Source organism: Vipera ursinii, assembly GCF_947247035.1.
Source record: "Vipera ursinii genome assembly, chromosome: Z".
Lineage (NCBI taxonomy): Eukaryota > Metazoa > Chordata > Lepidosauria > Squamata > Viperidae > Vipera > Vipera ursinii.
This window is the reverse complement of record NC_139517.1, coordinates 30,864,985-30,892,569: the sequence shown is the minus strand read 5'-3', so window position 1 is coordinate 30,892,569 and position 27,585 is coordinate 30,864,985. Positions and strand designations below refer to the sequence as shown.

Here is a 27,585-nt window from a genome sequence, read left to right as displayed (position 1 = left end):
TAACTAACACGCCCTTCAATTTTGTTCAGGACTCTTCTGATGATAGTCTCATGAACACTTATGTTTGCCAATGCAAGAAAGGCCTTTAGTTCCTTATTACTCTGGGGTTCTTTGAGGCCCCCCCCACAAGTACTACATGCCTTGCACTTGCATGACCTTGGTCAACCACACCCCCAGGGAGGGCAACAATGGGGTTGAATTAGCTCTGCCTGAAACTTGATGAAATCCAAACTCTTTGGAAATAAGTTTGTAACTTTTTCCATCCTGGTGAACATCAACAGCTGATTTGGGGGAGAGGGGTTGGAAGTTTCCAAAAATCTCCTGTTTTCGAGTTATAACCTACTTCCATATGCCTACGGTATGAAAATCAGCCTTTTGATTGTGAATACTCCAAATTCTGTTTTTTACATAAAGGAGGACTTCTCATACTCATACTTGATTATCATTCCATTGATTGAAACACCCAACTCTAATTTCCCCTTCAAATGAACTGATAATCTTGGAGAGTTCAAATACTTTTTTCACTCATAAATATGTAGTTTGGAATAATTTTCTTCAATAAATGAACAAATATAAAGTTTTTTACTCATTTTTAAAACTCAGATTCTCCATATCTAGTTTTAGAACTTATTAACTATATTTATGCAGACATATTGGATATTCAAATGGAATCAGAAACATTTAAGCATCACCATAGATCTTTGGGGTTTGGTTTGATTTTCATTGGGTTTGCTTATTTCTGCCATTACCCAAGTGCTTCAATAATACCTGCATAAAATACCCAATCCTACTCTTTTGAATCCTCTACCCCCTCTTGGAAAGCCAGTGAACACCCATCACTACTGTTACGGCTGAAATCAGAGATGAGAAATAAATAATTAGATCAGATTTATCAGTAAGTTTTTATTTCTAATATTCTAAGTTGAAAAAGGACATTTAGGACATTTAGCATAAAATTACAAGAGACAGATTTTTAAAATCACTTCAGATAGACAATTTTGAATTAAAATGTAAACTTACAGTATTCTTTTTTTTTGCAAGTATACCCAATATAATGTAGCCTAACTGGGAAAAGGAAGACACGTGACACGCTAAACCACAAACTAGCCAACTGTATTTTAGTCCAATATGTCATGCAAAATCAGACAGTGTGTTGTTGTTGTGTGCAGTAAAAGAACAGCAATAGATATGATCATATAGTCTTGCCTGCAACTATGTTGTGCAGAGTTTGCTAGTAGATCGGACTCAACTCTTAATGTGAGGGTCAATGCCATAATTTTCCAGCAAAAATGTTTTGACAGCTGAAAATCAACACAAGAAAGGAAAATAATCCTAAAGAAAAGTTTGGGGAAGCAACTACAAGGGGGCGTGAGGACAAGAAATATATAGGGTATACTAAAAGCCAGGCCCTATGGCCAATTAGGATGTTTTATAGGTAGTCCTTGACTTACAACCGTTTGTTTAGCAACCATTCAGTTACAATGTCACTAAAAAAAGTGATTTACAACCAGTCCCCTACATTTAACAACTCTTGCAGCATCCTCAATTTGGGCAACTGGCATGTACTGTATTTACGACAGTTGCACTGCAGTGCCTGGGGTTATGCAATCATCGTCTGTAATGTTTTCAGCTTCCAACAGACAAATTCAATGGGGAAGCTGGATTTGCTTAATGACCACACTACTCACTTACAACTGCAGTGATTTACTTAACATTAGCATAAAAACAGTCATAAAATCAGATGTGACTCACTTAACAATCACCTTGTTTAGCAACAGAAATTCTGGTCCTAATTGTGGTCATATGTTGGGAACTGCTTTTGTTATTTTTCTAGATAAAATGTTACTGTATTTAGGAATGTTCCAAGATTGTGTGTCAAATAACAGGAAAGTCTTTAGAAGAAATATCCCATTCAAACATTTAAGTTAATGTATGCAAGGCATTACCTATAAGGGGACCTGACTTTTGGTAGACCCTGTATTTATCTTTGTTTGCCTAAGTGCCATATAAAGCTACAATTACAGCTTCAGGAATTTGATTAATTGGTAATCAATTCATAAATATTCTTTTAGATGGCTTTGTTTTGCATGCAACTGTTCAATGAGGACAGTCCAGCTGCATGTTCACTATCATTTAACCACTCAAGACACTCCTTAAGCCATTCCCTGGTTGAAAAGTAATCCTTGACTTAAAACAGTTCATTTAGTAACTGCTCAAAGTTACAACAGCCCAGAAAAAGATGGCTTAATGACGGTTTATCACACTTATGACCGTTGCAGCATCCCCATGCTCATGTGATCAAAATTCAGATGCTTGGCAACTGACTCATATTTATGATGATCACTTTTGCAACTTCTGACAAGCAAAGTTAATGGCAAAGCCAGATTCACTTAACAACCATATGATTCTCTTAACAACTGTTGCAAGAAATAAAATGGGGCAAAATTCACTTAACAAAGTCTTGCTTGGCAACAGAACTTTTGGACCCAATTGTTGTCGTGAGACGAGGACTACCTGTTACCTACCCCTGTCCTTTTCTCAACTGAATCACCTTCACAGTGTTGTTGTGGGGCTGCATTGTTGGATTTGTTAGAAATAAAAGCTGCCTGGCATGTTTATGTTCTTCCCCAACAGATGCTTTTTATACATGTTTTATCATTTCTGTTACAAAATTTTAAAAAGTAACATGAATAACGAATATCTTCTATATCCCAGAGTTATTACAATTTGGCTAGCAGACAAGTTTAAAAAATATTTTTAAAAAATACACTGGCTGGGAAGGATAATAGCTGTCTCCCTCCATTCACCCCCCACCCCAATTGCTTTTACAATTTTACAAAAAGTGGGTTGCTTTACATCCACTCTGAGGAAGTCACCATTTGCAGTATTCACTAACGAAAGAAACTACCTTTTCCCCTCTGGTTGACTTTTAGGAAAATAAGGAACAGGATTACAATAATGCCTTCCAATATTGCAAAAGGTCTAATTTTAGAAAGAAGAGGGGGCAGAGAACAAGCACATCCAAAAAGATCAATGTAACCATCAGTTGAAGGCTGAAGAGAAATTGGAAAAGATGGGGACCAGAGAGGAGAGAGCACATTTGCCAGCACCACCAAGGAAAGGAGATCAAGGTCCCATCTGGAAGGGCGAGAGGCCAAAAGCACAGAGCAGATGGAGCCTGGTTGCGACAGCTGGTGGAGACGTGCTTTCATGTGTAAAGTTTGCTCCATAGAGGCCTCAGTCTATGAGCTTCCAAGGCAGCCTTATGTTAGCTGCCCGCCCTCTTCTCATGCTAGGAAACTCAAAGGAGTATGCCTGGTGCAATTCTCGGGGGCTCCTGCTTAATTAAAACAGGGGGCTTTTAAAACATTTCATAGTGCAGGTCTTAGAAGTTCAGGGAAGCATGGCTGGGAAGGAAAAGAAATGAGTTTCTTTAGCAGTACAGTTCAACTATTCCTCTAGTACCTTCAGTGTTTAAAGGCAACATGAAAATGGTGGTGAAAAACATCATCCAAAATAGAACAATATCACTGTGAAATAATCTGTAGACTTTCCCGACATTACTTTATACTGTAAAGGGGTTGAGTGTTAGGCAAAATATCCTTATGACTTTTGCCCTCCTTTGAGTACATTATTTATCATGAATAACAGTAGGACTTTTCCTGTACTGCCTCTTCGTTGCTGCAGGTGGCAGCAGATCTGCAGCCTTGGCTGATCTAAAAAGCTGACCACACAAGCCGGTGAGTATTTGGGTAACAACAGACTTTTGTTGTCCCCCCAGGTTGTAAAACAGGTTGGGAAGACGGCTGGTTTGGTTTTGAATTACAAAATGGCAAATTATCTCAATAAAGCAATGAAGTTGTCTATGTGGTCAGGTGGCACCAAGCATCACTGAAGGAAGATGTGATTGTCTATGCTTCTGCAACTTGCCTCTTTCAGATGAGGAAAGAAAAATTTTCAAAGTTGCTATTCAACAATATCAGGAAAGCAAACATTCCCTGTAGTTTCATGATTAATGACCTTTAGAAAATGATTTATTTATTTTTTTACATTTTGAGCTTCATCAGCAAGTCCCAAATTCTCTTAACAACTCATCCTTTTAAAGGATAGGCCAATTACTACCTATTTTTATGCCAAACAATCCAAGCACTAAATGAACATTTTTGGAACTAGCCACTGCAGTTGCTTCCTGTGCCCAACTAATGCTACATGTGTAATCATAAGAATCAATATATGACTTAGTCAAAAGAAAAATCTATGACTTCTATTGGCACTTTTTTCCAGTTCCCAAGTACAGAAACCAGAGTCATGAGCAATCTGTGATTAATTGCAGAAAATCATAGCTCCCCAAAGCAGTTGCTTATTTTTGTGTTATGCTAGTTCAGTATAAGTATTGGGAAATTATACCATACTATGGTTATTTCACCCTTTGTTTACAAAAAATATCACATAGTTTTTACGAGGGCAATTTGGAAATAAACCTGCATTTGGTTATCAAGGACAGACACTCACAGATACTGAACTTTTATTATACACATTAGAAAACTACAACATTACATTACTTTTTGACATAATTGCCATTCAAATTGAGGCACTTGTCATAATGTCTTACAAGGTATGAAATTTCTTAGTAGTAGTCGCTCAGCGCCAAATCTGAGTAACGGAAATGCTTCAAAAGTTCTTGGGTGTGTCTAGCGGTGTGTGGGCGAGCATTATCATGAACCAGTACCACACCGGAAGTCAGCAAGTCTCAACACTTGTTATGGATGGCTCGTCTGAATTTTCGTAACGTTTCACACTAGACTTCTGAATTGATGGTCAAACCACACTCCACGAACTTCACTAGCAGTACTCCTTTGGTATCTTCACATCTGGCAGAATTTTCTATGGCACCACTTCCAGCATGGTGTTGGTTCATGATAATGCTCACCTGCACACCGCTAGATGCACCCAAAAACCTCTGAAGCAATTCTGTTGGGATGTTTTGATGAAAACCCCACCCCCACCCTATAGCCCAGATTTGGCGCTGAGGGACTACTACTAAAGAATTTCAAACCTTCTAAGACATTATGACAAGAGCCTCAATTTGAATGGCGATTCATGTCTAAAAGTAATGTAGTTTTCTAATGTGTATAATAATATCTGCAGGTGTCTGTCATTGATAACCAAATGGAGGTTTATTTCCAAGTTGCCCTCGTATTTAAAATCCAAATCTGGAAGCAAACAAAGGGAGAAGTGCAAGATAAAAAGTGCTTGCGGCTCTTAAATTCTAACAAGTTGTCTCTAATTCTGGTCACATGCCCCAGTTCTATTATCAGAAACTTCCACTTTAGCACAAGAATATCCTCTCATAGAATATGAAATCACATTCCCTGATCTGGCTGTCAGCACAGCATATTCTACCAGCTTGCCCACCTCACAATTTTCCAATGGCTTCCCTTTCCATACTCTTCTGGTTCTTGACTTTTTTCTGTTTCCTGTTTTCCCTGAGCCAATTCTGTATTTTAGTCCTGGATTAAAGCGTTGAAACAAATGTATTGTTTGGGCATAGACCATCCACAACCAAGCATACTTTCAAAAGTTGAAATATATTTTGGTCATTTTGCATACCCCTAGGATCCAGTGATCTAAATCAAATAATTTAAATAAGTTCTTAATATTAATATGCTAAAATTAGATCAACTTTACTCATGTTAAAGGTTATATTGAAATCTCAGCCATTTTTACCCAAATAAATGCTAAAGCATGACATTATTTGTTTGCCTATTGGTTACTGCGACATAGGAATTAATCTATTATGATTTACAAAGCCATGATGGATGGATTGTTCTATAAACCAGTTTTTAAATGATCAATTTAGCATTACGTGTGAATGTAACATTGGATAGCTACCTCAACTGTCTTCTGGAGGGACAGAGCTTCTCCATGAAGTAGTTTTAGTGCTCTACTTTATCACAAACTATGCTACCAAACTTGCTAGTAGACTCACAGTGCTTAACTTTAATTTATCTGATTATGTTTTGTTTTATAGTACGTTACGTAGGGTTTTGATTGGTTTGGTTGGACCAATACACTCAAGTTATCCATCCTTAGTGGATAACACCACCAAGGGTGTAAATATGGAGAGACACACAGCCCGGCCCATCTGCTGGTATGTCAGCTAATACCAGAAACATGTACTGATGATGACTTATTTTTGGCCAATGACAAAGCCAAGAAGGTGGCTTCATTCTGGCAATCAGAAGTTTGATCTAGACACATAAAAAGAAGAAGATTGGTTGGTCTGTGAAGATTGTTTTATCCTAAGATGGATATTTATGGTTACTGTATGGTTAAACTGTTCTGAGTCTCTAGGATAGGCAGTATACAATTATTGTATACACAAAAAACTAAATAAATACTGTAACACCTTCCACCCCGCTGAGGCACAAGACATGAAAAGTAAATTTTAACACATAAACATATAGGTTTTTCTCTTGTCCCTCCTTTTATTTCACATGAAGCATTCATCCTAGTCCATCAATAATTTCTTTTTGCCATCCATTAATTACAGTTTTGTTGCCTCAGTAGAAATTGAAAAGCTACTTCTTTGATTTTTTACTAAAATAAAGCTACCATTAAAAAAATTAAACACATTTTTAATAAAAACAACCCCATTACTATCCTGTCCCCTTTCCCCAAGCATTCATCCTGAGCCAAATTACCAGCAGTGGGAAATAAGTTAATAGTTCCTTATGCTTAAGGTTTTCAAGAAAAACACTAAAATCTTCTTAGTGTGAAGTTTTCTTTGATGTTTTCCCAAATTTGGCATCTAGGCCAAGTCCTGCAGAAAAACAAATGGGAACATTAATTGGGATTGGAAATGATGCTACAGGGCAAAAGGTTGGGGTGGGGGTGATCTTGAGTAAAAGAGGATACCGTATTTTCCGGCGTATAAGACGACTTTTTAACCCACAAAAATCTTCTCAAAAGTCAGGGGTCGTCTTATACGCCGGGTGTTAGGGTTAGGGGCAGTTTTATTGTCCGATGTTACAGGAAAAACCAGAGGCAACACCCCTCCACACATACACACACGCAGGCAACCTCGGCAGCTCATTGATAGGGGGGGAGGCAGGGGGAGGGAATCACAAAATTGCTGTCCGTTGTCGAGCCCTGCGGGCCCGACACTATGCAGGGGGTCTCGTTCCAAAAACAAGCCCTGCTTCACCTACTCACACCCCCCCCACTGCACACGGCTCACTCCATGACCCGGCGCTCCGACAAACAAGGGAGGAGGTCACCCGTAATCAGTAAGCCCGATTATCAGCTGATCATCGGTTCCTGGCTCTGCAAACCCGACGACCAGCTGCTTCACGGCGTTTGCACGCGCCTGCATCGCAGGGCTTTGCTGAGGATCCCACAGGCACTCAGGAGGACAGCCCAGTCTGTCTACAGGGAGCCTGGGCACTACAAAACATGCTAGCTGTTCCCTTGCCTGCCGACGGACCTGTGCCGGGACTGCATGATATAGCCTCCGCGCTGGAGGCAAGGGCCGGCTGTTTTCTGTCGGTGTCAGATGGACCGGAGCCGGGGACTGCTGGAGGGTGGCCCTGGGACGTGTGGACGAGCCCGCTGGAGCCAGATACGGATGAGGGGGGGGCAGTTGGTTGGAGAGGGACAGGCACACACTGGGAGCATGTTAGCGTTTTCACCCGGGTTGGGGTAGAGGAGGTTTGGAGAAGAGTCACCCAGGATACTAACAGCAGCAAGGTTTACAATGCTGAAGTTGTCGAGAGTCAGAAGCATGTGGAGGTTAAAGAAACGCAGGCAGGCTCTGGATGCCGGAAGTGTACTTTGTACATTGCTAAGCACATTGATTTGTGGTTTATATTGTAAGCTGCCCTGAGTCTTCGGAGAAGGGCAGGATATAAATGGGATTTTTTTAAAAAAAATTGCGTACTACCGCTTGGATCGTCTTGGAGACAGGGAGGGCTGGGCAGGCAGGCAGGGAGAGCTGACCCACCCAATCCAAGCAGACTTTGTATGCAGTGGGGTAGTCTTATATGGCGAGTATAGCCCAAACCCTATAATTTAACAGGAAAAGTAGGGGGTCGTCTTATACACCCAGTCGTCTTATACGCCGGAAAATACGGTAGATGATCAAGGCTTCTAACTTGGGATGATTTGGAACATACAAAGCTACCCCTAGCAGATTAGAAGCAGATCTTCAGCTTACAAGAATGTCCCAGAAATGATGATGTAGATTTAAAAGCATCTCACTTAATAGCTCTCTGTACAAGTAATTATTATCTGTGGGAGTACAGTATGAAGCAGATTTTATATCTGCTGAGCTAAGATAAAATAATTGCTGAACCCTGGGCACAACCACTAAAAGTAGTGTTACGGTGAGAAGGAGAAGATGTGATAACAAGCAAAAGACAATCGCACAGTGTAACATATCTTAAAAGCACACTGAAGGTGCAGACGAAGCAAAACACAATAGGTTAAAACCAGTTGGGAAAAGATGATTTAGTTTAAAAATTTGCAATCCTTTGACTATCAGCAACTTTACCTGAAGTGTTAGTTCAGATTTTCCCAACCTAGGCACTCTCCAGATGTTTAGATTTCAATCCCCAGAATCCTTCAGTCAAAATAATTACTCAGAATTCTGGGAACTGAAGTCCACAGTTGCAGTGTGTGTTTTAATTGCATCAGCCCACTCTCAGGTATTCCTAACACCCATGGTTAAGGAAGAAAAAGTCTTGCCATAGGAATGCTATTTTCAATTCTTCTGGCATTTGAGCATCAGCAAAATCTTTCTGCTTTATTTTTTAAAATCATCAAACTTTTCCAGCATATTAAATGATTTTCGCCTAACCTTCACTATAGCTGAGCCAGTGGAGATTTGATTTGATGGAGTACAGTTTGAGGGAAGAATGGCACGTAGGAAAAAGTATATATCATTGTAGCTGTTAAGGACCCTATAAATGGATTTAAGTTAATTAAAACTAATAAAACCTCTACACCTAGAGAAGTGAGAAGCGCAGTGAAATAGCTATCCAGGTTTCTAAACCTGCAGGAAATCATACACTGGAACTAAGGCTGACATTTTCCGAAACAATAAAGTCAAAAGAAGCTGAACTCTTCTCTTACCAAGGAATACCAGGGTGGTACCCATCCACTGTAGATTACTGATAGGATTGGCAAATATAATGACTGAAGCCAAAATGGTGAAGAACTTGCGAGTTGTGGTGACAATAGAGCAGGTCAGAGGCCCAAAATAGACCACAGTCATGAAAATGAAAGTCTGCAATAAAAATGGGGGGGGGGGAGAGACACGCAAGCTTGGTCAGAAATACATCTGGTATTACACTGATCTTGTAGTCTCTCTGTGAAAACATCTTGCCTCCAACTGAACTGGTAATGCAACAAAAAGCATGCAACCTTGGAAGACAGTAAAGAAGGAAGAAGAAAATACAAGACTAAACAGAAAGAATATCCATTTCAAGCAAATAGACTGAGGTGAAATTTATAATGGTAACAGCACTACAGTAGGGAATTTATTATGTAACTGGAACTTTAAAAATTGTTTCAAATAATAAACAGCCTCTGGTATTTCTGGGAGGCTTGCTTTAATCATGTCTGTATTTCAAATATCATTTAAAATCTTAAAAAATAATTCTGTGAATTAGTCGAGTGCTTTTAATTTTTTGTAAAAAAAATTAGCCAAACATGAAAATGAGAATTTAGGGACACAATCAAAGTAGGAATTGTTGTTGTTAGTTGCGAAGTCGTGTCCGACCCATCGCGACCCTATGGACAACGTTCCTCCAGGCCTTCCTGTCCTCTACCATCTTCTGGAGTCCATCTAAGCTCACGCCTACTGCTTCAATGACTCCATCCAGCCACCTCATTCTCTGTCGTCCCCTTCTTCTATTGCCCTCAATCTTTCCCAGCATTAGGCTCTTCTCCAGTGAGTCCTTCCTTCTCATTAGGTGGCCAAAGTATTTGAGTTTTAGCTTCAGGATCTGGCCTTCTAAACAGCAGTCAGGGTTGATCTCCTCTAGGACTGACCGGTTTGATCGCCTTGCAGTCCAAGGAACTCGCAGGAGTCTTCTCCAGCACCATAGTTCAAAGGCTTCAATTCTTTGGCGCTCAGCCTTTCTTATGGTCCAGCTTTCACTGCCATACATTGCAACTGGGAAGACCATAGCCTTGACTATACACACTTTTGTTGACAGGGTGATGTCTCTGCTTTTTAGTGTGCTGTCTAGATTTGCCATGGCTTTCCTCCCAAGGAGCAAGCGTCTTTTAATTTCTTGGCTGCAGTCCCCATCTGCAGTGATCTTGGAGCCCAGGAAAATAAAATCTGTCACTACCTCCATTTCTTCCCCATCTATTTGCCAGGAATTGAGAGGGCCAGATGCCATGATCTTGGTTTTCTTAATGTTTAGTTTCAACCCACGTTTTGCACTCTCCTTCTTCACCCGCAACACGAGGCTCTTTAGTTCTTCTTCACTTTCTGCCATTAGAGTGGTATCATCTGCATATCTTAGGTTGTTGATGTTTCTTCCGGCAATCTTAATTCCAACTTTTGATTCATCTAGCCCTGCCTTTCTCATGATGTGCTCTGCATATAAGTTAAATAGGCAAGGCGACAGTATACAGCCTTGCCGGACTCCTTTCCCAATTTTGAACCAATCAGTGGTTCCGTGTCCAGTTCTCACTGTTGCTTCTTGGCCCGCATATAGATTTCTCAAGAGACAAATAAGATGGTCTGGTATGCCCATCTCTTTAAGGACTTGCCAGAGTTTGTTATGATCCACACAATCAAAGGCTTTAGCATAGTCAATGAAGCAGAAGTAGATGTTTTTCTGGAACTCCCTAGCTTTCTCCATGATCCAGCGTATGTTAGCAATTTGATCTCTAGTTCCTCTGCCTCTTCGAAATCCTGCCTGTACTTCTGGTAGTTCTCAATCCACATACTGCTGGAGTCTAGCTTGTAGAATTTTAAGCATAACTTTACTAGCATGAGAAATGAGTGCGATAAGTAGGAATTAAAGTCATCCAAAACCCTCTAAAATTTGTGAGCTGATAATAAACCCTGGGTTAAAGCTGATGATTCTGGATTGTTTTGGTTTACATAATTATCCTGCCTTCAGATAGCAAAAAAAAAAAATCCTCCTTGTCCACTTTGCATGTGCACAGTATAGTTTATCTGCAAAGTGTTTTATTAAACCAATATTCCTGATTTAATGTGACCAGTCTGAATACACCCAAATGTATTTCACACAACAAAATCCTATGAGGGATAAAGACATTTGGGAGGGATGAATGAAGCATTCTACTCTGATAGAATCTCACAAACAAGCCATTTGGGAAGTCAAGATACAGGTAGTCCTCGACATAAAACGATTTGTTTAGTGACTGATCAAAGTTTCAACAGCATTGAAAAAGTGGCTTATGACTGTTTTTCACACTTACAACTGGCACAGCCTTTCCATGGTCATGTAAACAAAATTCAGATACTTGGCAACTGATTCATATTTTTGACCGTTTCCAGTATACTGGGGTCATGTGATCACCTTTTGCGACATTCTGACAAGCGAAGTAAATGGGGAAGTCAGACTCACTGAAAAACCATGTTACTAACTTAACAGTTGCAGTGATTCACTTAACAACTGTGGCAAGCAAGGCTGTAAAATGGGACAAAATTCACTTAATAAGTGTCTCGCTTAATAACAGAAATTTGGGGCCCAATTGTGGTCGTTCGGTTGAGGGCTACCTGTACTTGAGAAGTAGCTGGTATTCCTCCTTGTAACATATTACTATGTAGCACATACCGTATTTACATCAGTGGTACAGCACAATGTTGACAGTTAAAGCACCTCCCTGTCTAACATTAAAAAAATCTAGTTGCTCACCTGACCTAAAGCACTGGTTAGGCCAAAGAGAAGGATATTATAGATGATGGTAGGATAACGCTCAGTGAAACTCAAAAATTCCCAAAGCTCACCTGTAAAGAAAATACCTAGCGAAAAAGAAAATATTATGAGAAAATAGAACAGAATAACAAAACTTCTTACTGTGCCTTGACCATCCTGTGACCAGTCCTATTTGGCTCCTAAACCATATTCTTTTTAAGCAGATGTTCTCCAACAAGCAGTGAAACTCAGGGTAAGGCAACATTGTAAGGGGCAGATCCACTAATACATCCCAGCATTCCAAACATGCCTTCTTCCTGGGCTAGATAGGAAAGTCAAGTCTTAACTGCCCTCCTGAAACCCAGGAACGAACTAGTAGACCATATTTATCAGGGAAAGCGACAGAAAATGCCCCATTTCCTAGGTCCTGTCAAAAGACATTCTTAAATAGATGGGACCTGGAGGGTGTTGACCGTATTTGATCTGATTGTCTAGGCAGATCAGTATGGGAGATGGTGATCCCAGAGATGACCTTGCTGAAGAAAGAGAAAGGCTCTTTTTTCTCTAAAACAGCTTTCCTGGAGAAATGTGGAAATTTCTGGATGGGGTGACCAGATGGTCCTAATCATTTATAGCCAGCCAGTATGCCAATGGCCAGGGATGATGGGAGTTGTAGCTCACAAATTTTGAAGGTAGTAAGAGAGGGAGGCAATGTTGTTCTCAGAAGATGGAAGAGCTTGATAATCTGATGCTGCAAAAGTTTGCTTTTGCAGAGCTGGACAGATTGGACCTTACACTGAGCTATGCACACTTCTCGCAGATTTCTGCCCAAGTCAGAAGGCACTGGAGCACTATCTCTGTATGTTGTTTTAGTCAGCTCAGAAGCTGACTGGTACCTTGCTTTTCTGGACACTTTAACTTAAAGAGGACCAGCCGATCAGCACACAATCCCTTTTACAGCGTCTGCAGAATTGCACCTCACACTATTTCTGTAAATGCTGGTTGATTGAAAAGAGGGGAACAATTGCTCTCCAAATTACTTTGGCTGCAAGGGCTGCTCCATTTCATTAATTATCCAATCTTTTCTCCTAAGGCAGTCTCTCTGGAGAGGGTCTAACCATCGCACACAAAAATAAAAGAGTATGGTTTAACGCTTTGCAGTCAAAGGAAATCAGAACAATGTCTATATTCCTGGAACAAGGGAGACACCAAACGGAGGAACAAAGCATTACTGCCAACCTGCACTGGGATTCCCACCTATCCCAAACTGTGGCCAGGAACAGCTTTGGGGAGAGACAGGGGGGTTGCCAGGTGGCTGCTGCTGCAGCGGCACCACTGCTTGCCCTTCTGGAGAAGTGCTATCCCACTTCTGAAACAAGGTAAGATTGGACGCGGTATGAATTGTGTTATTAAAGCAAAATAAGGGCACATGCAAGTTGCACTAGGGTAATCATCACTATGGAGTTATAAAGAAGCTTCCTGAATAATTGAGTATTATACAAAGCAATATTTACTCTAATCCAATTAACAGCAATCTATGTGTGGAAACAACTTTCACCAGGTGAACATTCAGTACCATAAAACATTATATATGAAGATGGAAGGAGGAGAATCTACCATTTAGCAATGAGGCAACTGATGCTATTCCAAGCTTTACAACACAAGGATTCCACAAATCTCAAAAGTATTGTACTTGATTTGATTCCCTACACACTGACTGAATTCAAATCAGCATGATTTTTTTCTTCTTCGGCTGAATCAAAAGAATATACTTACCAGCACCCAGGAACAAAGTGGAGCATAGATTAACATTTAACATCATATGATTGGAACCGGTCTGGTAGTGAGCTCTCATATGGTCTTGAGACACCCCAGTTAAACCATCCAGTGTCAAAGACAGCAACTAAAATGATGAAGGGAAAAGAATCACAGTCTAATGTTGTTGATGAAGAAAAGCACCACTGTTTTGAACAATATACATCCCTGTAACCACACAGGAATATGCAAATACTGTCCACTGGGTTCAGATATTAATCGCATTCGCAAATTCTGTTAAATTAACTGAGTTCTGCCCCTTAACTAGCCCGTAAGGATGGAATGTTATCATTCTTAAATCATCTTGTTTTCTTGTTGGAAAACTTCCAGAAGAATTTTGATGATAAATTTACATTTATGTTTTAGTAGCGATTGCTTTTAGGAAAATAAATAATTCCATTTGCCATCTCTTCCTAACTATTGGAAATACTAACTCAGGCAATGCCTGTTTGAAGATTTGTACATGAACCGATCCCATCCTACTAGTCACATAATATCAACAATATTTTTTCCCTTTCCTTTTTTTGGCTAAAGTCTCTGTGGAAGTCTGACCTTTAGAAGCAAACAGATTAATATTAGAAACATAGAAAATTGATGGCAGAAAAAGACATAGTAGTCCATCAGGTCTGCCTTTTCAAGTTTTTTTGTTTTTATCTTTTTATTTATTAATTATTTTTATGTTATTTATTTTTAAATTTTTTGTCAGATGATGGACATTTGTTTACCCAAGCATGTTTAAACTCATGACTGACCCACTAACTCTGTTGAAAGTTGTTTCAAAGTTTCCACTGTGAAGTAATACTTTCTAATTTTACTTTTTCCTTCTTGTTCCTTCTTGTTAGTTTGGGGTTATGCCCCCGTGTTCTGGATATTTGCTTAATATTGAAAGTACTGCCTTCTAAAGCCCTATTCATACCCTTAATATATTTAAAGGTTTTAATCCTGTCCCCTCTTTTCCCTTCTGTCCTCCAGGCTGTACATATTCAGTTCCTCCAATCTCTCCTGTTATGTTTTGTCCCTCAAACCTTGTACCATTTTTGTTGCCCATCTCTGGACTTGCTCAAGTCTCGTCAATATCTTTTTTAAAGTGAGGTCTCCAGAGCTGGACACGTGATCTCGGTTAATTAACAGGGTCTGACAAAAGCCCTATATTAGGACCTCCTTTTTCCTGCTAGTGATCTGTTTAAATGATGCATCTCAGAATTTTGTTTGCTTTCACAGCTGTCTGTCCACATTGTTTACTCATTTTGCAACCATATGCAAATCTAAATCGTTTTCTTCTCTCTAAACCAATGCACGATCATACTTTTAGAAACTGCACTCTCCAAATTTTTGACCATTTTCCAGCAACGCCAAATCATTTTCCATGATTCTTCTGAACATTAACTCTATTATATACTTTTGCATCATTAGCAGAAAGACAAACCTTACCTAGCAATCATTGCATTATATCACTAACAAACACACTGAACAGAACAGGATCTAGGGCTGAGCTTTATGGCACACCACCTGTGACTGCTCTGTGTTCAGATATTGCCCATTAACAATCAGACACTGGGATATATTCTTCAGTGGTTCCTATCCACTGAACCACCCAATGGTTAAACCCTCGTCTGTATAACCTTTTTATGAGTTCATTATATGGAACTGTATCAAATGCTTTGCTAAAATCCAGATAGGCTACATCCACAAGGCTATCTTTATCTAAAACATTTGTGACATGGTTAAAAAGTCAATCAGATTAGTTTGACATGACCTTCAATCAGTAAAGCTATGTTGCTTTGTGTCAATTGGGTTGTTCATTTTTAAACGTTCACAACTTGATGGACTATTGATATGGCTAGATAAAGTATATATTTTGCTTAGCTACACCCACAGCAGATTAAATTTACTAAGACATCAGTAACTGGATTTTCTTACTTGGGAGATGATCTAAAGAATCATTATCAATCCTCCCTATGTTTTTAGCCTTCCAGAGGACTAAAGACCTGGGACCAAAAATTTGCTCTTCCCCCAAGCATTGGGGTAGGATGGGGATTGAGATGGGAGGCTGTTGGGTTTGGCACCTGGGGGGGAGGGTATTTCTATGTTTTTATGAGCTGTTGTTAGCTGACTAGAATCATTATATGTAATAGGCAACCATATAACATAATTAAATACACGCACTATTGGAAGGGCCTGATTCACAACAAGGATTTGAATTAACTTTCTAAAAAAAGAAGCAGAAAAGCACTTTATTTTATTTTTGGAGTTTCTACAGAACTCATTCCCAGACTTTCTTTTTTACTTTCTCCAATCCCCTCCCTCCGTCCCCTTTTTGGTAGATGTTAAATAATATATTACTTATTAACTTTTATTTTGTTAGTGGGAGGGAAGCTTGATTAATTGTTCCATGCAATAAAATATTTTAAAGAAATATTTACAGTTCAGTAAGTCATGGGTAGCTTAATGAAACATGCAAATAAAAATGTCAGGTGCCAAGGTAACCAAAGATTATGTCCTTGAAAGGCATCCTTTTCCACTTCTCTACAAAATATAATTTAAAAAGGTAAAGGTAAAGGTTCCCCAGCACATGGGCCGGTGCTCATTTCCGTTTCAAAGCCGAAGAGCCAGCGCTTGTCTGAGGACGTCTCCGTGGTCATGTGGCCGGCATGACTAGACGCCAAAGGCGCACGGAACACTGTTACCTTCCCACCGTAGTGGTCCCTATTTTTCTACTTGCTTTTGAACAGCTAGGTTGGCAGAAGCTGGGACGAGTAACAGGAGCTCATTCTGCTATGCGGCACTCGGGATTCGATCCGCCAAATTGCCGATCTTCTGATCGACAAGCTCAGCGTCCTAACCCAGTGAGCCACCACGTCCCTAAATATAATTTAGCACCCTGTAATTTTCCTGGTAGTTTTTGTTTTGCTTTTTAAGAGTTTAGGACTTACCAACAGGAGTTCCCCATATCCAAAAACATGTTCATCCCCAACACTTCCTACATTTTTCGGCTTGTACATGAACAGGGCTACACCTGTGACAATCAGTAAGACGCAGAAATATTTGGACAAGGGATACTTCTTTCTCAACACTGTCACTCCCAGGAGCATGACTAGAAAAGGAAAAGAAATGTGGGGGAAAGTATACAGTCCTACTAAGAAATTTAATTAACTAATGACCACCTCATTTTATCTTGCATATTGCAATCATCTGCATACTTTCCCACTGGTCATTCTTAAGAATTCTGGGGAGCCTTTGTTCCTAAACCTAAAGTTGCTAGGCTATCTCACTGTACTCAAGAAAATAGCTGGTACTTGCGGATCTGAACATGAAGTGATTCAGCTGTACTAGCCACATAGTATCAACAGCCATTGCTTTCCTTTTTTCCCATTCCCCCCACCCCCCCAATCCCTACTCTCCCCTTTTCCAAATACCAGTAAAGCTATTGTGGAAGTCCAACTTTAGAAGCCAATAAAGTTACATTAAACAGTCGGATTCAATTAATGTGAGCAATGTATCTCAAAAGTTCCTGGGCATACATGACTTTGAGTATAGGATCAGGAACTGCATACCTGGAATGGGTTTACAGGACTTTCCAAGGACCTATGAAAGTAAAAGAGAGAGAGAGAGAGAGAGAGATTTACTTGACTATAATCTTCTACATCTCTGGCACTTGAAGAATGTGAAAAACTCAAAGGGGTGGTGGTGGGGGGGGGGAAACTAGCTGCTTAAGGTGCAGAAGTTAATCATGTTCTAAGCAGAAGCCACACACCTTTATTAGTTGAATATTTCTCTTTTCTTTGTAAAGCCATTACATTCTATGTTCGTTTTAAGCCTGTGGTATTTCCTTCTGAAACTCTTCACTCCCACAGCTATTTTGTCTTATTCTTTCCTTTCTTTGCTACTTCTCTACCTTCTACTCATTCTTCTCTTTTATACAAAGAATCACATTTGGCCACTCTTCTCAAACTTCAGCTCTTATAGGCAGTGTGTTCTATTGGTCTTGGGGCCATAGTAAGTGAACAACATATACATACATACATATATATATATACACACACACATACATACATACAGATACACACACACACACACACATAAATTTGCTTGATCAACCACTGAGTTGAAGAGTTAAAAACCATGTTCATAAATCAAATCAAACCCATGTTGCCTTTAACAATATTCACGTTGTTATTTATTGGGGTTCAGCAAAGGAGCGAAAACATTCTCTTCAACAAAACAATTAAATTACTCTGAGTAGTGAGAACTTCTTTGTGCTATAATCTTCTTGCCTGGGAGATTCTCTCCAGACATAGCAAAGGAGCTATCTGGCCCAGGAAACCGTTATGTACTCCTAGGAGTCCCACTGACGGCCTCTCATGAACAACCTATAGGTTATCCCACTGGCGGTAGAATTGCTCCACCTTATACACTTTCAACAGGAACTGCAAGAAATGGCTAAGGGGAGCTCCACAGCAAAGCAAAATACATCCTTTTAATATTGTTCAAGCTTTTTCTTCTTGGGCTCCCAGGGGAGGTATAGTGAAATAAACTCATCTCTGAGAGAGCAGAGACAAGCACCATGGAAATGCTAAGGAACCAGCAAGTTTTTTTGGAACCTTTAACGATAAAAATATAACCAAAAATAAATGGGGAATAAATCAAGATTTTGAATTAAGACAGTTATTTATTAACAGTTTTTATTATAAGATTTATTTTATTCATAAAAATTATTGGTCACCAATCTTATCTCAGAGTAATAGTATAATATTTTGGAAATAATGACATAATTTCTGAGAATTCAATTTTTTTTGTCTATCTAAAGTCAAAACAGAAACTTGAGATTTTATTTCCAGAACTGGATACCAGGGGTGATTAAAGATTTCAGGCAGAAAAGGGAAAAAAAGTGTAAATGCCTTTGATTTTGGATTAGCATGAGGACTCACAAAATGATACAAAACTCTGTAACATTAGAAATATTTCAAGAGATTTTCAAAGAATGGGGCAACATTAGTAGCTACAACATCAGAAAAATCAATGATGTCTGTTTTTATGGAGACCATATCCGAAAGAAATACTTGAAGTACTACAGAAATACCTAAACCAGAAATACTGATTTTTTTTAAAAAAAAGTATGGTTTAGAAAATAGAGGAGGCAGTTATAGCAGAATTACAGATGACAAGCCAAGAGAATGACCCTGATGAGGACTTTTTACTAGATACACAAAATAAGGTGATTAAAGTTCTGAAAATCAAATTGGAAATACAAAATAGAGTAGATTGCAAGAGAGGAGACAGTGAGTGAAATTACAGCCAAGAGAATCCCAATAAGGATTTTTTATTGGATATAGAAAAGAAGCTGGTTAAAACTTTGAAAATCAAAATGAAAATACAAATGACAAACCAAAACAATGACCTGGGTAGTTATTTTTTTACTGGATTTAAAAAAAGGTTTGCTAAAGCTAGAAGTCTCTGCCATGGGAAAAAGAAAAATTACAGACAGCAAATTGTATGTCATTTGAATGAATTAAGAATCAAGATTGTTAGGTTAAACTAAAACATATTTTTATAAAGCTGTGGTAACTCTTTATAGACTTTTTGTGGACACCAGATTGAAAAGTTGGTGATTTCAGGGTTTTTTCTATAGATTAGGGATGGGTTAAAGAAAGAAGGGATAGTTGTTTGTAAACCTATTGAGAGTGAGTTATCATATTAAACTTTACTTGTGATGAATATTGGAAGATTGAAAGTCATTTTTATACATTTCTTTTTTTATTATATGCTTTCTCTTTATTTTATTTTTTTTTAATCCTTGGTGCTCTCTTGAGCTAAATTATTTGTTTGAAGATATTTCATTACCCAATTAGATAACATCATCAAGCCTTTCTTTCTTTGTACCTCTTATTCTATTTCTTCTGCTTTTTCTGAGTTTAGTTTGTATTTACTTTTGCTACTGTAATTAAAATCTTTCATAAAAATTATTTTTAAAAAGCTTTTATTCTTGACTTCTGGTTTCGTAAGAATGCTTCTAGCTGTTGTTGCTGTTTTCTAACTACAGTCATACCTCAGTATTCACCTGCTTTGAAATTCAACAAATTTGACACTCAACACATTTTGACGTGAAAATTTTATCCTGATACTCACTGTCTGGTACTCTATGCACCAGCTAGAACTTGTTGGTGTCATCTGCCCCATGACTCATTCCAGCCAAAACAAACGGTGACGTATTAGTCACATGGTTTGTTTGATACTCCTAGTTTAATACTTTGTGATTTTTTTTTGTATGAATCGCGTCTCTGGAACCAATTAACAATGAGTACCCAGCTACCACTGTATATGATTTAAATTATAGTTATATATTAAGGAATTTTATACCACTCAGATTTGGGAGACTGGAGCAGCCTGTATATTCTATAGCTAGGTAAGTAAATCAACCCCTTAAGTCTTAAAAATGAAGGGACATGCTTAGCAAAGCAGCTTTGAGGGAATGTAAAATTCTGTTAATAAAGCATCTCTTTAAGCCTTGACAAAACTGTAAACTGAAAACACCAAAATCAAGCCTAGAATTTCTTATTTCTCCTCCCAATACAACCATGGAAATATAATGCAATTTAATATAAGCAATAAGGGAATTAATTGTCTGCCCCTTTTCCACACTATTGTATGCTTTTAATACGTTATAATACAATAAGCTGCCAAGCTCTTCCCTAGCAAAAAGGAAAAGATATCCCATTTTCTATCTAATTTCCCATCGGCCATCAAGCACCCACACCTACTCTCTGCTCTTTTTTTACTCTCTGCTCTTTTTCACCTGAGTTGGGTAGTTGACAAACTGAAGTGCTGAGTTACTGGACACCATTGCTCCTAGATATGAGAGAGAGCAAGCTGCGTAGAGCCAATTCCGAGTCCGGTCCACCTTGACAGCATCAAAAAACTGGATCACTGGTAGGAAAAGTTTATATTAAACACAATATATGTTTAATTTAGGGACAAAAGGTAAAACAATTTCCTTCCTTCCAAAGGAGAATATTTGCAGCTCAGTGTTGAGCTGTGGAGTTTTTGGTATTCCTTGCAGATGTTTCATTAGCCAATGAAATTGATAAGATTATCTATTTGGGTAATGAAACACCTGCAAGCAAACAAGCTCAGAGAACACTAGGAACTCCACAATTTTCTTCCTGTTTCCAAGACCTCCTCCCAAAAGGGGAGGCAAGAAGATAATCTGACTGCAAACTACTTTTATGCTATTTGCCAGGTTAGCAACAATCTAACATTCACTCAAATAGAAATGAAATAAAGCCAAAATTTAAATTTAAATTTTTGCCTGGCAAGAATTTTTCCAGCCAAAGAGAATACAGTTAGTCCTTGACTTACGACCAATCACTTACGACCATTCAAAGTTACAATAGACCCTCTCAAAAGTTAAAACTGCTACAGCACTTCTACCGTCATTTGCCCTTATGACTGACTGCAGAGATTGTACCGCATGCCCCACCTGCCTATTCATTCCCCCCCCACCTATTCATTCCCCTTGACCCATCAAGTCTCCAAAGGCACTGGGCCTGCTTTGCTACCCCACTGGATTCCACATACTCCTCCCCACCTTGGTCACCAATCTCTCACTTACCTTTTAAAGATCTCCAGAGCTGAGGTAGTCAGGGTAGGGAAGAAGGGCAGGCTGCTCCACTGCTGAGCCACATGGCTGTCTTTTTCTGATTATAGCTATAAACCGCTCTGACTCAACAATCCGTGCAGCTGCACAGTGTGATTGTGGAAGCACTGGTTTGGAAAATGAGAGTTGCTTGTGGGATCCCAGTAAGAGAGACTTTTGCTTTGCAAAGAAAAGCTAAGCTCTCTGTGAGAGGCCTGTTTTGCTCCACTGGCATTAGTGAGTTCTTTGAGAGCTAAGTAGTTATTCACTGGCAAAGACAGCTGCTTCCCTTCTCCACCCTACACTATGCTGAACAGCACCCAGTGGAGAAGGGAAATGGCAATCTGATCTTTGGAGTCCAAGCTTTAATTCATCAACAAAGATAGCCATTTCCCCTCCCCATTGTGCGCTATCTAGCACAGCGCAGGACAGAAAGGGGAGCCAGTTATTTTTACTGGTGAATTAAGGTTTGGATCCCAAAGAGCTCACTAATGCAGAACAAAATGGACCTCTCCACTTAAGAGAGCTCAGTGTTTCTTTGCAAAGCAAAGATCCTTATTGCTTGGATCCTATAAGCGCTTGTCATTTTCCAAGCTGGCCCTTCCATGATCAGGCTGTGCAGCCACAAAACTGCTCCACTGTTGGGCTGCATGGGTTGCTGGTTCAAAGCAGTTTATAGATGCACTCAGAAAAAGACTGCCACTTATGGATTGTGCCTTGTGGCCCAGCAACAGAGTGGCCTGTCCTCCATCCTTACCCCAATCTCCTGAGCTTTGGAGGTCTGCAAAGGGTAAGTGTGGAGAAGGGAGAGCAGGAGGCCCAAGCAGCTGTGGGGACTCCCAAGAGTGGGAAAACCTTGAGAGGTCTGAGGCAGTTGGGCTTGTGCCTACAGTAGGCCTCCCAGGGTCTCATGTGCTCACTCAACAACCCCAGGTTCCACCTAATGACCTGCACGTTCATTTAACAATTGCATTGGGGAAAGCAGGGATTTGGGGTTTATTAAGTGAAGCGGTTCATTTAAAGGCTGTCACAACTTCCAACTATAATGGGCAGACTCTGTTATGGTTGCAACTCGTATTACATATGATTTTTTTCTCCTAGTATTCTTTAATGTTCTTTCCAGAAGTTGTAAATAAATTTGATGTTATGAACAGCCAGTAACAAATGAAAGAAAAAGTGGGTGCTCTTCAGACCTACAGAAATTCCTTGTCTTATGACCACAATTTGTACTGGAGCTTCTGTTGCTAAGTGGTACGACTCATTAAATGAGTTACACCCAATTTTGCGACTGTTTTGACATGGTTGTTAAATGAATCACTGTGACTATCAAATTCAATTTCCCCTATTCACTTTACTTCTAGAAGGTGGCTGAGAAAATGGTCACTGGACTGGGTATGCTGCAGCCATTGTAAATAGATGCTAGTTGCCAAGGGCCCAAATTGCCTCTTCACCATACCAGGATGCTGTGACAGTCATAAGTGCAACAACCAGTCATAAGGCACTTTTTTCAGAACCTAACTTTCAACAGTCATTAAATGAATGGTCATAAGTTGAGAACTACCTATATTACATGCTGTACAGCTGTTCTGAATTCAAGTGGGTCGTTTTAGGTGCAGGACATCCTGTAAGGTTAAACAAAAAACAATAGCAGAACATTTATAGTATAGTAAGACAATTACATTGTGTAGGAAGCAGTTCAGCTCAAAATGATTAGCATACCTCTAGTTATAATATAGTTTTACCCTAATTTCCAACTACAATTAAGTAATTGGGGGCAAATTAAAAGAGAGTAACCCTCTTACTTGTGGCTATGTTTAAACACAAAGGAAGCAATCACATTTATAAACCTATATATTGCGGTTACTTTTCAGTTCTATATATCACGGAGATTCATAAAATTGGTTAGTTCAATAAACCTGGGAAAGCATAGCAATGCAATTCTGGTAAGAAGAGTTGGGACACTCAAGAAAATGGCAAGAGGAAGATAGGAGAGATTTCTACACAACCCTCTACCTCCCCATCTGTCTTTCTCTTTTCCAAGGATATACAATATGCACACATGTTGCTGTCAACTGTTATTCTCTATTCATTTTGCCTGCAGCAGTGGAAGAAGGGGACAGTAAAAAGTAAAGGAATTTACAAAATATATTTGAGAGGTTTTATTTTTCTCTGATGAAGAATTTATTTATTTATTTATTTTATTTTTATTACATTTATATCCCGCCCTTCTCCAAAGACTCAGGGCGGCTTACAAGCTTAGCAGTAGCCTTCATTCTATGTATATGCCTGCTTGTTAGGGCTTTCGCCCCCCCCCCCCAGCGGCATTATTACAAAGTCAGCTTATTGCCCCCCAACAATCTTGGTCCTCATTTTACCTACCTCGGAAGGATGGAAGGCTGAGTTAACCTTGAGCCTGGTGGGATGCGAACCTGCACTAATTGCAGGCAGCTGGTGTTACTTAAGGAGGCATTAGCCCACTGCTCCACCAAGGCTCTTATAAAGTACATTTAAAGTGCAGTATGCTGTAAATAAGGAGAAAATAACTTGGTTTTTTTCTCCTGCCCAAATATAATTTATTGTGCTGTTTTCATTGGAATGGGAAATATAGGAGACATAGCACATGTAAATTATTTTTCATTTTAGCAAAATATAGAAGAAGTATATAGATGTATTTTATGTAGCTTCTCTTTAAAAGCTCATAAGCAACAGTGTGCTTCTCTTTATATTTACCCACACCTCCATCAGTTATGATAATCATCAATGGATTTTAATAGACATGGCTAGATATATATTTCCTAAATATATATAATAGGGAGAAGGGGAAGTAAATGCATTCCCCAAAAATGTAATCCTTAGTATGGTTCTCCCATATACATAGAATGAAGGCTACTGCTAAGCTTGTAAGCTGCCCTGAGTCTTCGGAGAAGGGCGGGATATAAATGGAATTAAAATAAAAATAAAAATAAATAAATTCTTCTCTTTCTAAGAAGAACCACCAGAGAACAATGACTACTGGCCACAATAAGCAGCAGAAAAGGGAGGCTGAAGTTTATGCATGGGTTTGAATTAGTGAGTCAAGTCAAGTCACAGGCAACAGTGTCCTTTGGTGGGGAGGATGGTTCCCCCCCCAACCCCCCCCAAAATAGTGTTATGATGTAAGTTGTGCCCACCATCTTGGTTTTCCCCCCCTATAGATTTCACTGATCATAGCACATGGTTTCCACACACACACACACAAAAAGGGGGGGAAAAGAAAAAGAAAAAAAAGGTGGTGTTTTGGATTCGGAGTTTTATAACAGCTTCCAGAATCAAGAGAATGCAAAACAGTTTACTGCTTTTTTTGGATGTACTTACTCAGCTTAGCGAAAATAGCATTTATCACACACTGAATAAACACTAAAGACAAAGCATATCTGAATTTCTCCTGCTTTGCTCCTTCCCCATATTTGCCTCTTGTACTGTAGGGGGAAAAACACGTAGGAAGAAGAATCATTGCCAAAGATGCAATACATATCAAGGCATCCAAACTATTTTCATGTATGTATTCAAAATTTACAAGGCTCAGAGAACATTTGTTCCTCCCCCCTCCAGGTGTTCCACCAATGAATCACAGGCAATCACCATCTTTTCTCTAGAAGTTACATTCACTAAAAGGAAACCAATTACAGAGCACTAAGCAAATGCTCTTGTTGGACAACCATTGTCCTTTCACAAAAATATGCAAATTATTGATTTTATTATATTGATGGAGTCTTCCCAGCAGGACCACTAGATAGCAGCTTACTAACAAAAGAAATATAAGATCATACATGTTTAACATGGAGGAGGAAATGAAATGATTTAAAATCAGAAAGAGAATCATAGTCAATATAAAATCTCAAGCCTCCTACAAATTAACTACCGGTAGAAAAATCAAAGAACTTATAAGTCACATTTTTCAAAGCACTTTGAAAATTGCACTTTTTTTATACCATGAACTTGTAACTTACTTTCTATATTTTTAAAGTAAACTTTTTTTAAAAAAATGACTTGAGGTAAGCCCAATGTGAATAAAATGGAATTAAGTTCACTGAACACAAACATACTTAGAATTACTTTTTTTGTTAGGACAGTGAAATTCTATGTGAAGTATGACCAAACATGTTCAAGAACTATAGCGTAAAGCTATATTACAGATTATCTATCATTCTACATTTTAAATCATTAACCTTAATCATTTTATTGATCAATTAAATCTCTGCATGCAATACATAAACTCTTGTTACAAAATTAGGGCTCTGTTTTTAAAGAAACAACTGACTGGAAAATGCTCTGCAGTAAAATAATTGAAAAATACTGCACTAAACTCAGAAAGATATATGAGGATATAACCAAGTCAAAATTCCTTCCTTAGTTTGAACTGGCCATCTGTAAACTCTAATAGATAGCTTAAAATCTGAGTGAGGTATTAATACACGCATACTGCCTATTCCACTTTGTAGGGAAATTTCTGTGGTTTTAATAACCATGAAACTGACTCAATTTGTATAGCTATGTTTTTCTTCACTATCCATCCATAACCAATAGTAAAGCAGAGTCATCTATGGGATTTCTACCTGCTGCACAACTGTTAAATTTGTACTATAGATTTAATTAGACTAGATACACTGAATCAATTGATTTAAATTTAGACAGGTCGTATCGTATCTGAGCCTGCAGGTGGTTATCTGGGGTCACAAAAACCAAGTGTTTTCTTAAGCATATATAAGGAGCTTAGATGGAGTCATCAATGGGACAACATCTATTAGGAACGACAGTAATTGGGAAGGAAGAGTTTCTCGGAGGGTGTAGTGAAATTTCCGCCAGCCAGAACCAAAAGCATCTCAGCCAGCCCTGCAAAGAAGAAAGCGTTCTCCTCAAGTGACTTACATTGTCTCTTGCAGGACGCCGTACCAGAAGTAGCACACGAAGACACCCAGACAGCAGAGAGGCAACCGTAGCCGCTCGGAGACAAACGAAGTCCTTCCACCTCCTGACCCCCCAGGCGCCCCCATGCCCGACAACGCAGTAGTTTCGTGTCCAGATACTCTCAGTGGTGATAGCTCCACGCACTCATCCTGCACCGGCAACGACGGTGGCGGAAAAGAGGGCCACATAGAGGCGGCTGCGCCGTGGACTAAAAAGGTCCTTTCCAACTCCACGCGGAGGTATCTAATACACTGCCTGACAAGCCTAACCCTGCTGAAGAGAAACTGCCAGGCGAAAAAAGTATTTCGGCATCTTTTTTTTTTCTTTTTCCCGTGCAGTCCTACGTCTTCATTTGTTTTTCCGTGCCGGAAATTAGCCTGTAGACGCCACGGCGTTATATAGGGGCTTAGAAGGACTAGGGCGACCATTTTAAACGTCATCAAACGCGTCTGCCGTGATTATCCGGCCCAGTCGAACTTCGTGTCACATTTTCATTGCTGGTGCGAGGAGGCTGGAATGACGTTCGTGAGAGCAACGGTTGTTGGGGGCTGGAGGGTGAAATAAAGATGGCAACGAAGCTGCCTGAAGGACGTTCGCTTTGTTGCTCTAGCAAATTGCTTCCGGTGTAGCAGAATTAATTTGCTCACAGTTGATCGTGGGATTGATTTTATTTATTTACATGTTTACTTATTTATTTATTTATTTATTTATTTAATGAACAGCCCATTTCCTTTAAAGAGGGACTGTGGGTGGTGCACAATAAAATGTGAAAATATAACTTCAAAAAAAAATTAGAGGAGGGAAGAATAATTATGCTCTGTTAAAAATCATTTGAATAAGAGGCTGAGTCATGTTTAACTCGTTTTCGGAAGGCCAAGAGAGTGGGGGGCCTGCCTCACCCCGGAGAGAAGAGTATATTCCACAGGTTGGGGGCAATGGCAGAGTTAAGAGAATTCTGACTGGTGAGGTCGGTAGCACACCTTACCTGCCTTACTGGTAGTGGGACGAAAGCGGTTCCATTGATAGCCTGGCCCTATGCCATGTGGGGCTTTATATATCACAGCATCTTGAAGCAAATTGATATCCAATGCAACTCGTGCAGTGGAGGTGTTACATGTGGCCTCTGGGCATTCATGTGGTTACATTTTCACCAGCTGAAGCCTCTGGATACCTTTCAAGAATAGGCCCATGTAGATTGCATTTCAATAGTCCAAACGGGAAATGACTAGGGCATGAGTGACTGAGCAGAAAACTGCCCTATCCAAAAAAGTATGTAACTTGCATACA

At 39.4% G+C, this 27,585-nt stretch overlaps 1 protein-coding gene across 2 annotated transcripts; it reads right to left on the bottom strand.

The window, feature by feature from the left end:
- Positions 1-889: 889 nt before the first annotated feature.
- SLC35B1 (solute carrier family 35 member B1) lies at positions 890-26,796 on the bottom strand. 2 transcript variants are annotated; one of them, XM_083376650.1, is made up of 9 exons: positions 26,260-26,782; positions 24,706-24,809; positions 20,512-20,642; positions 17,273-17,303; positions 16,652-16,812; positions 13,680-13,806; positions 11,904-12,010; positions 9,133-9,286; positions 890-6,823 (listed from the first exon to the last, which is right to left on the bottom strand). In XM_083376650.1, the coding sequence occupies exons 1-9, from the start codon at positions 26,736-26,738 to the stop codon at positions 6,771-6,773; spliced, it is 1,347 nt and encodes a 448-aa protein (XP_083232776.1). In that variant the 5' UTR covers positions 26,739-26,782; the 3' UTR covers positions 890-6,770. The 2 variants fall into 2 exon arrangements, with proteins under 2 accessions (XP_083232776.1, XP_083232777.1); XM_083376651.1 differs by lacking the exon at positions 11,904-12,010 and having other exon boundaries at positions 26,260-26,796.
- Between the last annotated feature and the right edge of the window lie 789 nt (positions 26,797-27,585).